General features: G+C 37.4%; 1 protein-coding gene across 2 annotated transcripts in view; it reads right to left on the reverse strand.

The window, feature by feature from the left end:
• LOC122402766 (protein couch potato-like) overlaps window positions 1–16028 on the reverse strand; it is a 184307-nt gene that overhangs the window by 29144 nt on the left and 139135 nt on the right. For both annotated transcript variants that reach the window (XM_043405831.1, XM_043405830.1), the window contains exons 4-5: window positions 15488–15550; window positions 12922–13063 (exon numbers count right to left, since the gene is read on the reverse strand). In XM_043405831.1, coding sequence (XP_043261766.1) covers window positions 12922–13063; window positions 15488–15550 — 205 coding nt within the window. The remainder of the gene's footprint in view (window positions 1–12921; window positions 13064–15487; window positions 15551–16028) is intronic.

The following is a 16028-nucleotide window of genomic DNA, read 5'->3' on the forward strand; positions in this document are numbered from 1 at the left end:
TTACATTTCCGATTTACCTTTCCATGTAGAATTCGTTCTGGGACAAGCTGTATAATCTACAATTCTTTTACAAAGAACATGTAATATTTACACATACAGAAAAGTTTTGAGAAAAAAACAAACAATATTACTTATGTTTCGAAGTTGATAGTTTTCTTCTACATTATCATCAAAGTTGACCAAATATTGAGATTTATATTGTTTAGAAGATTTCAAATTCTTATTTTAGGTACAAACAGGCTATTCTATAGTAACTTGCAATGCTACAAAGAGCAATTGATAGTTTTCTTCTACATTACCGTCAATGATGACCAAATATTGGGATTTATATTGTTTAGAAGATTTCAAATTCTTAGTTTAGGTATAAACAGGCTATTCTATAGTAACTTGCAATGTTACAAAGACCAATTGATAGTTTTCTTCTACATTACCATCAAAGTTGACCAAATATTAAGAGTTACATAGTTTAGAAGATTTCAAATTCTTATTTTAGGTACAAACAGGCTATTCTATAGTAACTTGTAATGTTACAAAGACCAATTGATAGTTTTCTTCTACATTACTGTCAAAGATGATCAAATATTGGGATTTATATTGTTTAGAAGATTTGAATTTCTTATTTTAGGTACAAACAGGCTATTCTATAGTAACTTGCAATGCTACAAAGAGCAATTGATAGTTTTCTTCTACATTATCATGAAAGTTGTCCAAATATTAAGATTTACATAGTTTAGAAGATTTCAAATTCTTATTTTAGGTACAAACAGGCTATTCTATAGTAACTTGCAATGTTACAAAGACCAATTGATAGTTTTTTTCTACATTACCGTCAAAGTTGACCAAATATTAAGAGTTACATAGTTTAGAAGATTCCAAATTCTTATTTTAGGTACAAACAGGCTATTCTATAGTAACTTGCAATGTTACAAAGACCAATTGATAGTTTTCTTCTACATTACCGTCAAAGATGATCAAATATTGGGATTTATATTGTTTAGAAGATTTGAATTTCTTATTTTAGGTACAAACAGGCTATTCTATAGTAACTTGCAATGTTACAAAGACCAATTGATAGTTTTCTTCTACATTACCGTCAAAGTTGACCAAATATTGGGATTTATATTGTTTAGAAGATTTTAAATTCTTATTTTAGGTACAAACAGGCTATTCTATAGTAACTTGCAATGTTACAAAGACCAATTGATAGTTTTCTTCTACATTTCCGTCAAAGTTGACCAAATATTAAGATTTATATTGTTTAGAAGATTTCAAATTCTCATCTTAGATATCAATAGGTTATTCTATAGTAACTTGCAATGTTACAAAGAGCAATTGATAGTTTTCTTCTACATTATCATGAAAGTTGTCCAAATATTAAGATTTACATTGTTTAGAAGATTTCAAATTCTCATCTTAGATATCAATAGGTTATTCTATAGTAACTTGCAATGTTACAAAGAGCAATTGATAGTTTTCTTCTACATTATCATCAAAGTTGTCCAAATATTAAGATTTATATTGTTTAGAAGATTTCAAATTCTCATCTTACATATCAATAGGTTATTCTATAGTAACTTGCAATGTTACAAAGAACAATGATACAAATTAGCTTATTTTGGTCCTGGTAAACAATTACGTATTTCGGAATCCTTAAGATCCGTAGAAATATACACTACGAAAAACCTTGATTGTCTGATAGATAAAAAATGGCTAATTTCTACTATTGTCCTTTGAATTTTTACGCGTTTCCAATGTACACTTGTTCGAATGGAACATTCAAAAGAATTCTGTAGCGTTTCGATTCGTAGATCGAGTTCATTGTTTGTCGTAGAACCACTTGGGTTATTGGAGTCTTTCTTCTTTGCTACCATCGCCAGGTGAACAGGAAGTGCTCGACGCTCGCGCGTATTACATTCGCGACTCGAAACGAGGGTCGTCTGGCATCGCAGTAAAATCAATGGAAATCGACCCAAAGCGGCTTCTACGAAACCGTTTGTTTCTCATAGCCAGCGATACGTCACGAACATGCAATTAGTCGAGAACTATTGTTCAGAGTGGCCACGGTTGCGCAACAAGACGCTCTTTTGTATAACGCTGCAGCACGGTCGGTCGAGGGTGATCTATTTAGCTCAACCATATTGCATCGAGCATTATGATTAATATTTTCGACCAGGCTACACCTACACTGGCCTGTTTCCTGAACATTACAAGTTCACTTAATTTTTGTAATATTTACGTAAACGATGAATTGTAACCCTTTCTAAAAATAATGCTGCTTGCAGGATAAGAAGCATAAGTTCCGTTATAAATAACCATTTGTTTATAAACTAATTACAATGAAAATTGTTGAACTGTAGAATATTTTGTATCATTCCGATAAATTCGACTGACGAGTATTCCCCATACATTTTCCATAGGATTTATATCCGGAGCATAAGCTGGACGTATGAAATTTTGAATATTGTGGTCTCTAAACCATGATCGAGTACTGGCACTGCGATGGATAGAGGCATTGTCTTGTTAAAATTTAAATATTACTGTATTATGTTCTCCAACGTACTGGAACAAATATGTTTCTACAACTCTTTGATAATTTTCAAAGGAAATTACAAAATTTTTTTTTCATAGCTTTATCTTTAATACTGCAAAAAGAAAGAAACAATAGTTGTAACTATCATAATAAACGAGACAAAAATTAAGTGAACTTGTAATATAGGTCAGCAGTGTATGTTGGACAATTTTACAGTTGAAATTATGGCGCGCATGTGGCCGCAAGATGGCGCCGTACGTTGGAGTACTGGTCGACCGTAGGGGTATCAATTTGCATTGAAAATCGAAAAGAGGCACGTAAAAGAATTTTTAATACCGTGAAATGGGCACAACTTGAACGTTACAAATTTTTTGGGATACGAGTTTAAATCGTACCGTTTAAAAGTAGAAAACTTGAGCGAGTGTAGGCAACGAACGTTATAAGTAACATTATTTTTGTTTTCAAGTGTTACATTTTATTTAAAAAGAAAGAAACGCATTGTTTATACGTACACGTGAATAGTTATTTAAGTTAAATTATTTATTACTTTCCCTTCATGAACCTAATGTTTCACAATATACGGAACATCTCAACATCTTGAGCAACATTGATTCCAGCTCCAACAATTTCAAAAGCAGAGATTTGATCTTAGAAGTTCACCCAATTCCCGCTGAACTTTCTACGTACGAGGGTTCATTAAATCTCGCGACTTTCATGTTAATGATTTTGACGATTTTAATTACATGTTGTTAAAATATTCGAATCAGTTAACGAGCTCGTTTTATGAATTTTTAATAGCCCCATCGTCTTTGTTAATACTAGGAACGATAGTGCATCTGGGATGGCCAGAGTTGCGTAAAAACATGATTTATCGTGTAATGTTGTGTCACGATCGGATGATCTAAATAGTTCAACCTGGCTACATTGTAATTAGCGATTTCCCTGCCAGCTGGGAATATCTGTTTTACCGCTGAATTGTTTACAGTTCTTTCGCGGATAGAAATTTCCCTAATGAGCTGTGAAAATTTTGTACATCGCAGCCGCATAATCAGTTTGTTCAAAATTGTTACTTATCTCCGTGTTAACAGATTCACGATAGAGTTTATCGAACGACGCGTTTGCTTGGAATTTTTCAAGTGACCCACATAGTCGTTCAACGTCCATTGTTCTCTCGAGAATATTCGTTTCGTTCTGTTTCTCCCGCGACAAGTCCCCAGAATTATTAAATGTAACAGACTATTCAAACCAACTCCGGTCACGATTCTGCGTTTACGTTTGTTATTGCCCACAACCATAAAAATTCTTTCTAATTGTTCTCCTCCGCGTTCATTCGAAATTTTACTGTTTTCGCGGCGGCGTTTTAATTATTTCGTTTAAAAAGATCAACCTGTTCCTCTTCTCCATCGTGGTTATTCGTTTTTCTAAACGAGACCGTGTATTCGGTGTACTAATGAACCACGTTATATAAACTACAAAAAATAATTGGGAGATCGTCGTATCCGCATGACTTTGTTAATTCGCTAACAAATATTTTACGAGCTTCAAACGCTACGCAAATTAATTGTTTGTATTTAAATAAATAATGACAATTATTTAAATATTGCAAACTCTTGTAAGAAAATCACGTTCACTGATGGATGTCTGCTTCGTAAACTTATCAGATCAGTTTTTTGTCTTACTATCAATTTTGACAATTTACATATCGTTAGGTTGAGTGAAATGCGACTCAATTTTTCGGTTAATCTGGGCCCATAACCTGTGAGAGAGATTCACGGCAGGTTATTGAACGTGCACCAAATAAAGAGCCTCGGGTTTCGTTATAACTGATTTATTATAAGAAAGTTTAAATTACAACGAGGCAACGCGAGATCGAGCAAACAACACGAACAAGGGAACAGATCAGACAGACAATTGAAATGAAGATGTGCCCGACACCGGGTGGCACGTTTGAAGCCCGTGTATCGTTTATTCTAACAGAAAATATATTTAAAATGATAAAATACTGCATTTTTAATACGTCAGGTAATATTTTTAGCGAATGTCTAACACAAAAAACGGGTTGAAGCTTTTAAGATATTAAATATGGCGGGGGAGACCTGGCTTGAAAGTAACAAGGGGAAATATTGGAACGTAGTTTCCAAATTTTTTAACGGAACACGATAAAAAGTATCCGTAGTGATAACAATTTGCTTCGTTAGTAATGTGTGTTGTAAAAAAATTATTATAATCGGGCACGAAAGTTTTTCATTCCCGAAAGACGATTAAAAACTTTACTTTACTTTCACCGTCGGTCTTCTCTGTTTTGCGAAACGTTAAAATCGTTCGAAATTATTCTATTTCGTTGAGTGGAATTCGAACCTGCGTCGGAGAATAAAAAAATCATTCGGTTCTTCGTCGATCGTCGAAGAAAATATGTGGAAAATGGTAAATAATTCAGATACCCGGGTGGCACATACGTGCTATTCGGTTTTTACTGCACACGAAGGGTTTTCGTACGTGGCAGGACCTTGCACTTTATTGATTTTAGGCTGACCTGCGATTCCCACGGCGAACCGTAAGTTCGAAGCGAACACGAGCTGCCTCGGTACTATTTTCCACCGCGTGGCTTTCGCGGTTATTCTTCCAATTTACCGTGGTCGTCGAACTTTAGCCTCGAATTAAGTACACGGTCGATTAAAGTCTAAAAGCGATCGAAATCTATCGAAATTAGATCGAGGTTAGTTAATGTGTGTTCGGTCACACCTGTGTTACATTTTTTTTCAGGCTCGCGACCCCTTCCGGCCGGGAACACACCATTAAAAATTTCTATTCTACATTTTAAGAATAGAATACCAATTTGTTGATGGAGGCTTCATTGAAAAGTTATTAACAATTAAATTAACAAATTTCAAATTGTTCTGGAAAAATTATTTACGGTTGCGGGGATCAATTGTAATCATTTTTGGTGAATAGACATACCCCCGAAATCCTACCCACTTTCTAGAAAAAAATTCGAGAAGCGAAATTTTTCGACGGGAAAAAAAAATTTCAAATCATTTTGGAAAAATTATTTTCGGTTGCGGGGCTCAATTGCGATCATTTTTGGTCATTACACATATCCCCGAATTCCTACGCACTTTCGAGAAAAAAATTCCTTACCGAAAATCTAAGTAAGTGCCTAAATTCTTTCGACGAAAAAAAAAAATTTGAAATCGTTCTGAAAAAATTATTGTCGGTTTCGAGGGTCAATTACAATCATTTTTGGTGAATAGACATATCCCCGAAATCTTGCGCGTTTTCGAGAAAAAAATTCAGTACGGGCGGAACTTGAAACGTTAATAACTTTTTAACGAAGCCTTCATCAACAAATTGGTATTCTTGATTTCCGTCTTATTTTTGCCTCTAGAATCTCCCATTAAAATTTAAATCTGTAATTACGATGCTATAGTAATTAAATTTCATTGATATTCGTTTTCATCATCCGTCCACTTAATTTTCCCCTTAACTGTAAATGGAGTTTCATCGTACGTGGACTTTCTGCCGTTTTAAAATGATTTCCATATATTTTCCACTCGTCTGTAGACTTTTGTGACCGAGCGTAAAGTACCGAGGTGTAAAGTATTCATTCGCAGCGAGTTTCACTCGCGATAGTTGTTGTCTGACAGGCACGACGAGCAAGGTGGCGCATTACTTATGCGCAGAGGAATGTACCTACGTCTCTGTTTTCGCAAGAGAACTGCACGGGTGGGTGAGTTTTCACACGCCACAAGGTGAAGTGTTCTACCCCGAAGGTTGTCGCAAGCGGTGCGTACGTTCGATGGCCGAGCATCTGTGAATTTAATTTTACGTCACGCAATTTTACTAGTTTTTCAATTCCAAGAGGTTTGGTCGGAATACTAAATATTTCTAATTCTTCTCCCAGCGTAGATTCATTTTTTTCCCGCTCCCGCAATGAAAGTTACGATAAAAGTTACGAAAATATTTCTTATTTAAAATTTCTTGATATTAACCATTTATTATTTAAAAATTTCTTCCCAAATTATCGTCGTTCGTGTGGTTTACTAATTCCGATTTATAAATGAGAAACGCAATTTAAAGCAATTTGTTGTGTAAAATATCTCTGGTAAGACTGTTACGAGACTTGTCCATATTCATTATTTGTTAAAAAATTTACGTTTAGGAGAGAAACATGCGTTGTAAATTATCGGAATAATTGATACTATGTTTGTTAAAAAGTCCAGGATCTCTAAAATTCGAGAGACCTTCGCGTCCGGTGGACATTTTGAGTTACGTTACTGTCGTCGAAGAGATATCGCCATCGATTTGTCACACGAGCTTCATTTCGACGTTGTCGCGAGAATTCTTTTCCTTTTTTCGACTGAAATTATTGCCACGCGAGTTTTGGTCGATATACGGATTAGCGCGCGGAAAAGTAACGTGACCAGATATGATCTTGGATTCTCATATATCCGAATCGTACCGATGGTTTTTTTAAAACAGCGAAATGCGCCGGGAATGCTGGCGGACCTGTTAGACAGAGTTTAAAACTCGCGGTCTTGACGCCATGTTTCTTTTGGTCACGCGCGGACCAATTAGGCGTTTCTTCTTCCGTTATCCGTACGTACGCGACTCAAAAATCACGTCCAACGTTACACGCGTCGCGTCGTAGCATAACTACAAACTAAGTACATTTCTATCTGTAAATACAATACTCTTAAGTACTTGTGAACCCGTAAGGAGTGTCTATTTGAAATCCATCGCCCTAACAGGTCAGTAAATTCAACGCTAAACGAATATAAAGTAGAAACAAGGTTAGGGTCAAACGTCAAATAGTCGACAGTACAATAACATTCGACAATAATGATTATTCGAACGATCGTATTGCATTTAAATAATAATCAAATAATCGTTAATATTTGTCACGGTTGCAGTCACTTACAAATTTCAGAAATATTAATATTTTAAAAAAATTGATATTACAAACGTGAATTATAATGTCTAATTATTATTGACACATAGTAACATACAATTGATACATCATAAATTAATTGTTCTTTTCGATAATCGATGATCGTGTTTCTGGGAAAAATTTTAATGGAGGATTCTAGAGGACACAATTAGACCTGGCTTAATTAAAAAATTATTAACGTTAAAAGTTCCGCCCGTACGGAATTTTTTTCACGAAAATACGCAGGATTTCGGGGGTATGTCTATTCACAAAAAATTATCGTAATTGAACCCCGCAATCGAAAATAATTTTTCCAGAACGATTTGAAATTTTTTCTTTCCGTCGAAAAATTTCACAAATTCTCGAATTTTTTTCTCGAAACTGAGTAGGAATTCGGGGGTATGTCTCTTGACCAAAAATACTTGTAACTGACCCCTGTGACTGAAAATATTTTTTCCAAAACGATTTGAAATTTTTCAATTTCACCGAAAAATTTCGGCACTTACTCGAATTTTTTTCTCGAAACTGAGTAGGAATTCGGGGGTATGACTTGTGACTAAAAATGCTTGTAATTGACCCCTGTAAATGATAATAATTTTTTTAGAACGATTTGAAATTTTTGAATTTAATTGTTAATAACTTTTTAACGAAGCCCCCATCAACAAATTGGTATTCTTGATTTTCGTCTTATTTGGGCCTCTAGAGTCGGAGACAGAAAATTTTGTCCGATTGGTCGAAACACTGTGCTCTGCTGAAGTTCAGTGTATCGATGTAATATTTGAAAACAGGACGCACACCGTTTCACGCTGAAATGCTGTTAATTTTATCCGTCTTTCTTTCAATAATTCAACGCATTGTCCGTGCTCTGCCCGCAACCGCATTTACTTTATCTTGTTCGTTTTTTTTTGTTTTTTTTTCCAATGGTTTTCACGCTCAAAGTTTATAGATCGACCAGACATGTTTTATTCACGTTGCTTCTGCCCGTACGAGAAACTTCGTAAGCGGCCGGTTTAACGAGTTCTTAGTACCACAGGACTCGCTTATTAAACTCCGCCGAGGTGTTTCTGGTTTCCACTGTTCGTTGGGCCGAAGAATATTAATCAGTTTTTCTTTTCAACCGTCTAACGAAACGCTCGTTTCCCGAATACGGGATGTTAACGTGTTATTTTCAAAAATAAAAATATCTGCGGTTGTATTGTTCGCCGAGTCAAAAGGTACAACGGTGCGAACGTCTTTATCGTAAAACAATACGCGAGTTTTCCCACCGTAAATTGGCTGGTCTACCGTTTTTGGTTCGTCACCGTCCACCTTCAAGATGCCCTATCGATAAATCTGTTCGTATAATAGAAACAATGGATGTTGCTTATCGCTGCTTGTTAAAACGTTGCGGTAACTACTCGTGTACAGGAAGTAGAGATCTCGATTACCCAGGGGTGGCCAAACACCCTGTATATAGTAAATACTCGTCAGACGAATTTATCGAAAAGTGTGATAGAAAATCTTATAAACAGTATGAAATCAAAAATATTCCAACCAACTCACCGTCGTGGATCGGCTACTGATTATTAAGAACAATGTTCATAGTAATTAGTTTATAAATAAACGGATATTTATAATGGAACTTATGCTTTCTATTTTACAAGCTGCATTTTTCTCGAAGAGGGTTACGATTCATCGTTTACGTGAATATTGCTGAATTTTATCCCATTTATCTTTCGCGTATATTTACGTAATTCTGCAAACGAAAAAAGCAACAGCTCTAACCGTAACGATGAACGAACCAAAAATGAAGCGAGCTTGCAATATTGGCCAGCAGTGCACTTTGGAAACCCTCGATCGAATGTCACCGTGAAACGTAAGAATTTAAGCGCGGTCCTAATAAAGTAAAATGTTGTCGCCTCCCATGCTCGCCACCAGAGGGGTCGCGCTCTCACAAGCGCTCGACCCTCGGTTGCTATACAGGGTGTAATTTTAATGGAGGATTCTAGAGGCCAAATTAAAACGAAAATCAAGAATACTAATTTATTGATGGAGGCTTCGTTAAAAAGTTATTAACGTTTCCAGTTCCGCCCGTGCTGAATTTTTTTCTCGAAAACGCGCAAGATTTCGGGGATATGTCTGTTCATCAAAAATGATTGTAATTGATCCTTGCAACCGGAAATAATTTTTCCAAAACAATTTGAAATTTTTTTTCCCCATCAAAAAATTTCGGCACTTACTCGAATTTTTTTCTCGAAACTTAGTAGGAATTCGAGGGTATGTCTTTTGACAAAAAATGCTTGTAATTGACCCCTGCAAATGAAAATATTTTTTCCAAAACGATTTGAAATTTTTTAATTTCACCGAAAAATTTCGGCACTTACTCGAATTTTTTTCTCGAAACTTAGTAGGAATTCGGGGGTATGTCTTTTGACAACAAATGCTTGTAATTGAGCCCTGCAAATGAAAATAATTTTTCCAAAAACGATTTGAAATTTTTTTTTCCCCGTCGAAAAATTTCACACCTTCTCGAATTTTTTTCTCGAAAGTGGATAGGATTTCGGAGGTATGTGTATTCACCAAAAATGATTGTAATTGTCCCCCGCAGCCGAAAATAATTTTTCCAGAACGATTTGAAATTTTTTAATTTAATTGTTAATAACTTTTCAACGAAGCCTCCATCGACAAATTGGTATTCTCGATTTTCGTCTTATTTTTGTCTCTAAAATCCCCCGTTAAAGTTTTTCTCAGGGGTGACCGAACATCTTGTATATACATTCTTCGAACGACTTCTCAATATCCCAGTCGTCTAATGCAGGGCCTGCTAAAAGCCTTATTGATGAGTCCACTAGCAGGTCCGGACGAAACGCGCCCCCCTTTCCTTTTCAACCCTCTCCACGAGATTCTCACGAGTTCCTATACCGCAGCGAAGCTTGCGCCACAATGTGTTCTAACCAAGAATATATGCTCGATAAAGGTTAAAAAAGGTAACATCTTGTTACATTTACGCAGTCGTTCGGTCGACCGTTATCTCGATTACGGGCACATTTGCGGGGAGGGGGTTGAAATCGAGCTACGCCGCGATAAAATTCACTGCCCTGACCGCCTTTTCCGCCAACGGATACCTTCCGTTTATTTCAAGAAGTCTCTCGAACGTCCCGACACGAATGCATATTTATTGACGGCATAAAACAAACATCCACGGTGGATCCCTCTCGAGCCTCGGGTCCATTCTTTTTATTCCTGTCGCGCTACATCGATCGCATCGCATTCCACCGGATGCATCTTCGCTTTCCCCTTCGTCGTCTACGACCTACCTGACTCTTGCACAGAAATTCTATATCGATGCGAATTTTGCCTCGAGAAAAGTACGTATAATACGATCGATGTTCTCTCTCGTGTATTAAACAATTCAAGGGGCAACGATTAAATCGTACTTGCGCCGACACAAACGAACGTAACATGGAACATTTCCATTCAATTCGTGTTTCTTCGCCGAAATGTTCGTATTCAAATTCGCGTCGACTGTTCATCGTACGGGTTATCGATCTAACTATCGATTTCTATCGCGAGGTGGCCAAAAGGAACGATCCATTAACGATTGAATATCACGGTTACGTCGTTCCGAAAGTTTAAATTGATATTAACGCGTCTACCGCAATATGTTCGTCCGGATACCAATTTTAAATGCGAAAGTAACAATTGCAACGAAACTGTAGCCACGATCCGGGCAATTAAAATAACATTTAACGCGACTCGTTCGTCGATAGCGAACATTGACACGAACTCCAAACACCATTTTGAATGTCAGTTTCGAATATCTATACTATTATATAAAGAGAGAGCCGATTTTTATGTTCGCGCAAAACTCAAGACCTATTGAACCGATCTTCCTCAAATTTTGACACGTTATTTCTGCATACTCTAGGACGGACATAGGCTACGTAGCATGTCTCAGAAGCGCGTTATTAACATGTAATTTATATGTAAATATTTCATGTGTACGACTGTTTGGCGGACCACGCGACCTCTGTATACGACAGTCTACTTGCGCGCGCATGCGCGTATTCGGCCCGCGCGATACCTCGCCCGTAGCAGTACTGCGATGTTACCGCCAGGTGGCGAAGCTTCTCGAACGCTTTCCCGCGAGAGAATTGCCTTATCGCGGACATATATGTCAGGACTTAATTAATAAAGTTCAGATAAACGTACGTTTGTTCGAGTTCTTTTTTGCATTCTAATAACATTCTTAACCTATTATTAATTTTGTATAATATAGGGTTGTTCGGAAAGTAATTTCGTTTTGTACCCCAACACAGGACTTGATTGCATTTTTTCAAAGCCAACTTCACACTTAAGTCGCATAGTCATTACACAGAGGGTGTTCGGCCACCCCTGGGAAAAACTTTAATGGGTGATTCTAGAGGTAAAAGTAAGACGAAAATCAAGAACACCAATTTGTTGATGGAGGCTTCGTTAAGAACTTATCCATGTTTAGAGTTCCGCTCGTTTTGAATTTTTTTCTCGAAAATGCGCAGGATTTTGGGGGTGTGTGTAATGACCAAAAATGATTGTGATTAACCCCCGCAACCGAAAATAATTTTTTTAGCACGATTTGAAATGTTTTTTTTTCGACGAAAAATTTCAGTAGAACATTCCTGGTCAGACATTATATTTTCAGTAATGAATTTTTGTCTCGAAACTCAGTAGGATATCGGGAGTATGTCTATTCACCAAAAATGATTGTAATTGACTCTTGCAACCGAAAATAATTTTTTTAGAACGTTTTTACAAATTTTTTTCTACAAAACTTTTTGGACGGTAAAACTTTTACTTCAAACGGGGAGGTGAAAAATCCCCTGGATCAGTCTTCTGCCAGTGAAGAACAAAAGCTTCATGAGCGTGGAATCATGCTACCGTCAGAAAGATGACAACAGGTGTTGGACCAGAATGGACGATATATGATTCAATAAAATATTTATTCGCTATAAGAAAATCGTCTTTATATTCTCATAAAAAAAAAAAAAACGAAATTACTTTCCGAACAACCCAATATTAACGGGCAAGTAAATTACAAAATCGTCACAGTGGTATAATATAAACCAGTATACGATAATAATGCTAATAATACGCGCGATATTTCCTAAAGCGGTCACCCATCCCAAAGTACTGTACTTGACAGCGCCAAACGTTGCTTAACTTTCCTTCGATGTGGCATGACCGTCGACTTTAGACAATCGTTGCGATTTGGTATCAACGCACAGGCGGGAGTTATTTTCAATCGTTTGTTCTAACCACGTCTAACTCGAGGACCGTGTGGGTAGTCAGGATATGTATAAAAAAATTAAAATCAAGAGACAGAGAGAGAAAGAAAGAGAGAGAGAGAGATAAACAACAGGAAGGAAGATACGTTGTAGTCGGTGCAGTGGGTGAGAATAGTTGTGAGACGTATCCAGCAAGTGAACGAGTGGCGGTGCATACTTACGTCCAGTTAGAGGGTGCATCAGAGCAGGGTGCGAGGTGGCTGCTGCAGCGGCTGGTTGCTTGGGTTTGCTAACCTTTGTGTTACTTTTTGCAAATTCCAAACGTATGGTTTGTGGCATATCAGGATCGAATCTAACCCCCTGCTGCAAATAGATTCCCTAAATTAGTAAACCGGGAGCAGACGGATCAGAGGCTGGATTGGTGTGGAGAACAGATAGAACATTCTGGATTCAAGCGTATCGCGATCAGGGTTCCTCAGCTTTCGTTGCCAGGCCAATCGCGACCGACGGTTCGCGTCTAAAATGCTCGTCGGGTTCTACAAATCGACGAACTTTACAACGAATCCGTTCCGAACGGGACCAATCCACTATTTCCAAACCGATATTCGTTTCGAAAGCATCGTTCTCGACGAGCTCGTAATTAGTTTTATTTCGCGTCGGTTCGCGCATGGAACCCCGTTTTTCGAATCGTTGTACCGGACGTTGTGTTCGTTAAAAAGACTCGGTGACCGGGATCGTGGATCGATACGGCACGACGACGAAAGCTTCGGAAAAACGATCTCTGGTAACGATCTATAACTGACGATAAGGGTTTCAGGGGACTGGTGAAAAAATTACAGGGAAATTAGCACAAGGTCGTGTATGTAGATGTGTGTGTTGTGTAATACGTGTCAGTGTACTATAGGTGGGTACCGGTAGAAGTGGGTCGTTCGTTAGTCTGTTACGCGGTGTTTTCAGCGAACGTGTCCATCCGACAAGAGGATGTTTTCGTATCATTCGTATAGAACCGGTTACACAGGGTTATCAGACATTGCAAGTTGCGTGAGGTCAGTTGCGGGTGGTGTGATGAAAAAAAAAAAAAAAAAAAATATGATTATATCACGTGTATGCGAGTATAGTATAAAATGCGTGGTTACAGTGGCGCACCCAGGGGCGTCGTGAAACTTCGTAACGAGATAATATCGAATCCCAGAAAGGGCACTTCCTCCACCACTTTTAACAGAGAATCGACGGAAGCAAGAATAATGAAATCAACATTAGTAAAGAAATCAGAAAATATAATATTAGTAGAGAAAGGTTAGAAATGAACTTACGTCAATGTAAGAGGCATGTAGAAGCAGTAAAATATGCGCGATGAGGATATGATAAAAAAATTTATTTATCACTGTAACGTTTATGTAACTGTTGTTTTCACGTAAGTTTCTCTTTGTACGTTTCGTCGTTATTTCTTGTTTTGATACATCAATATAATGTTTTGCAGGGTTGAAACAATAGATACAGGGTGTTCATTTGATAACTATGAATCTAGATATCTCGAAAACATATTAGTTTCTGTTAATTTTTAGTTGCATCTCCTCTCCTAAATTTCTGGGCACGCCAACTGCGTGGATACGTATACACACAGGGTGTTCGGCCAACATTTGGGAAAAATTTTAATGGGAGATTCTAGAGGCCAAAATAAGATGAAAATCAAGAATACCAATTTGTTGATGGAGGCTTCGTTGAAAAGTTATTAACGTTTAAAGTTCCGCCCGTACTGAATTTTTTTCTGGAAAACGCGCAAGATTTCGGGGGTATGACTTTTCACCAAAAATGATTGTAATTGATCCCTGCAACTGAAAATATTTTTTCCAAAACGATTTGAAATTTTTCAATTTCACCGAAAAATTTCGCCACTTACACGAATTTTTTTCTCGAAACTGAGTAGGAATTCGGGGGTATGATTTTTGACCAAAAATGCTTATAATTGACCCCTGCAAATGATAATAATTTTTTTAGAACGATTTGAAATTTTTTAATTTAATTGTTAATAACTTTTTAACGAAGCCTCTATCAACAAATTGGTATTCTTGATTTTCGTCTTATTTTCGCCTCTAGAATCTCCCATTGAAATTATTCCCAAGGGTGGCCGAACACCCTGTATATCATATAGGTACATCGCCTGGCGGTATATACAAATGTATTCGTATAAGATCAAATCTGACCTCTTATACAAATACATACGTAAGATATGAAACCCGGATACACGGTGGTGGAAGAGAGAAAATGGGAAAGTGTAGGGGTGTCCACGCTTATCAGGAGGCAAAACAACACCATATATCGATAATGTCACACGGTGCAACCAGCGTTATTACAGTACGGTCTTGGTACGTATACAAAAGGGATTTTACTACTGTTCGACCCAAGTAATAGAGGAAGAAGCTAATGTAAAAACAGAAACAGAAGATGTATATATTTATATATATATATATAAACAGAGAACACAAAAAGAGAAAGTGTGTACGTGTGTATATAATTGATAGGTAAAGAGCTACGTAGCATTAACCCGTGCCAGCTGGAATCTAAGGCAGGGTGTAACTTTATATAATATGTATAAAAAAAAAAAAAAAAAAAAAATATATAAAAAAAAAATATAGGAAATAGAATTGTGGGCCATGTTTGTACGCGTGTGTATGTATATATATATATAGAATATGGCTAACTGTAAGGGAGCCCTCGGGAGCTCTTGCGTTGAACCGAGGAGCCTGACATTTTCTCTCTCGATAACGCCGAGAAAGGGGCTATTACCTGCAGGTCCTGCTTCGCCGCCTCCGCACCGGCCCTCGTGTGGAAAGTCACGAATCCCACCGGCTGAAATCAAACAGAACGCACACGTCAAACTGACAACCGTGTATCGTTTAAAAAATATCTCCGCGAATACTTAATCTATTACACCGTGTTGGGAATCCCAACAATTTACAGGACGCGTCATTCGGTTCACTGCTACTTAAATTACTTGATTTGGTGATCTGGCGATGTACCTTATTTTACAAAAGAAATTTACATACCATTAAGCACACTTTGGGCCCATTTACCTACCCCTTGGGACCGCGATCGCTCATCCCGGTACAACCCTCAGTGCGCCAAAAGCGACACCAAGGTTTGCCCCGGTAGACTTATCGCGTCTCTGAGACGTAATTGTAAGCTAATGGGTTAATGACCGTAACGTAATTCGTCAAGTAAAAATGTCTCGAAGGCCTGATCCTAAAAAATGGCGGAGAAGTCACGCGCGTATCACAGACCCCGTCATGTGAAGGTTCCTTAAGAATCCTTAACAATTGGTTGATAG

The sequence above is a fragment of the Colletes gigas genome, unplaced genomic scaffold (assembly GCF_013123115.1).
Source record: "Colletes gigas isolate AHSC1104 unplaced genomic scaffold, ASM1312311v1 Colletes_gigas_Sc00039, whole genome shotgun sequence".
NCBI lineage: Eukaryota > Metazoa > Arthropoda > Insecta > Hymenoptera > Colletidae > Colletes > Colletes gigas.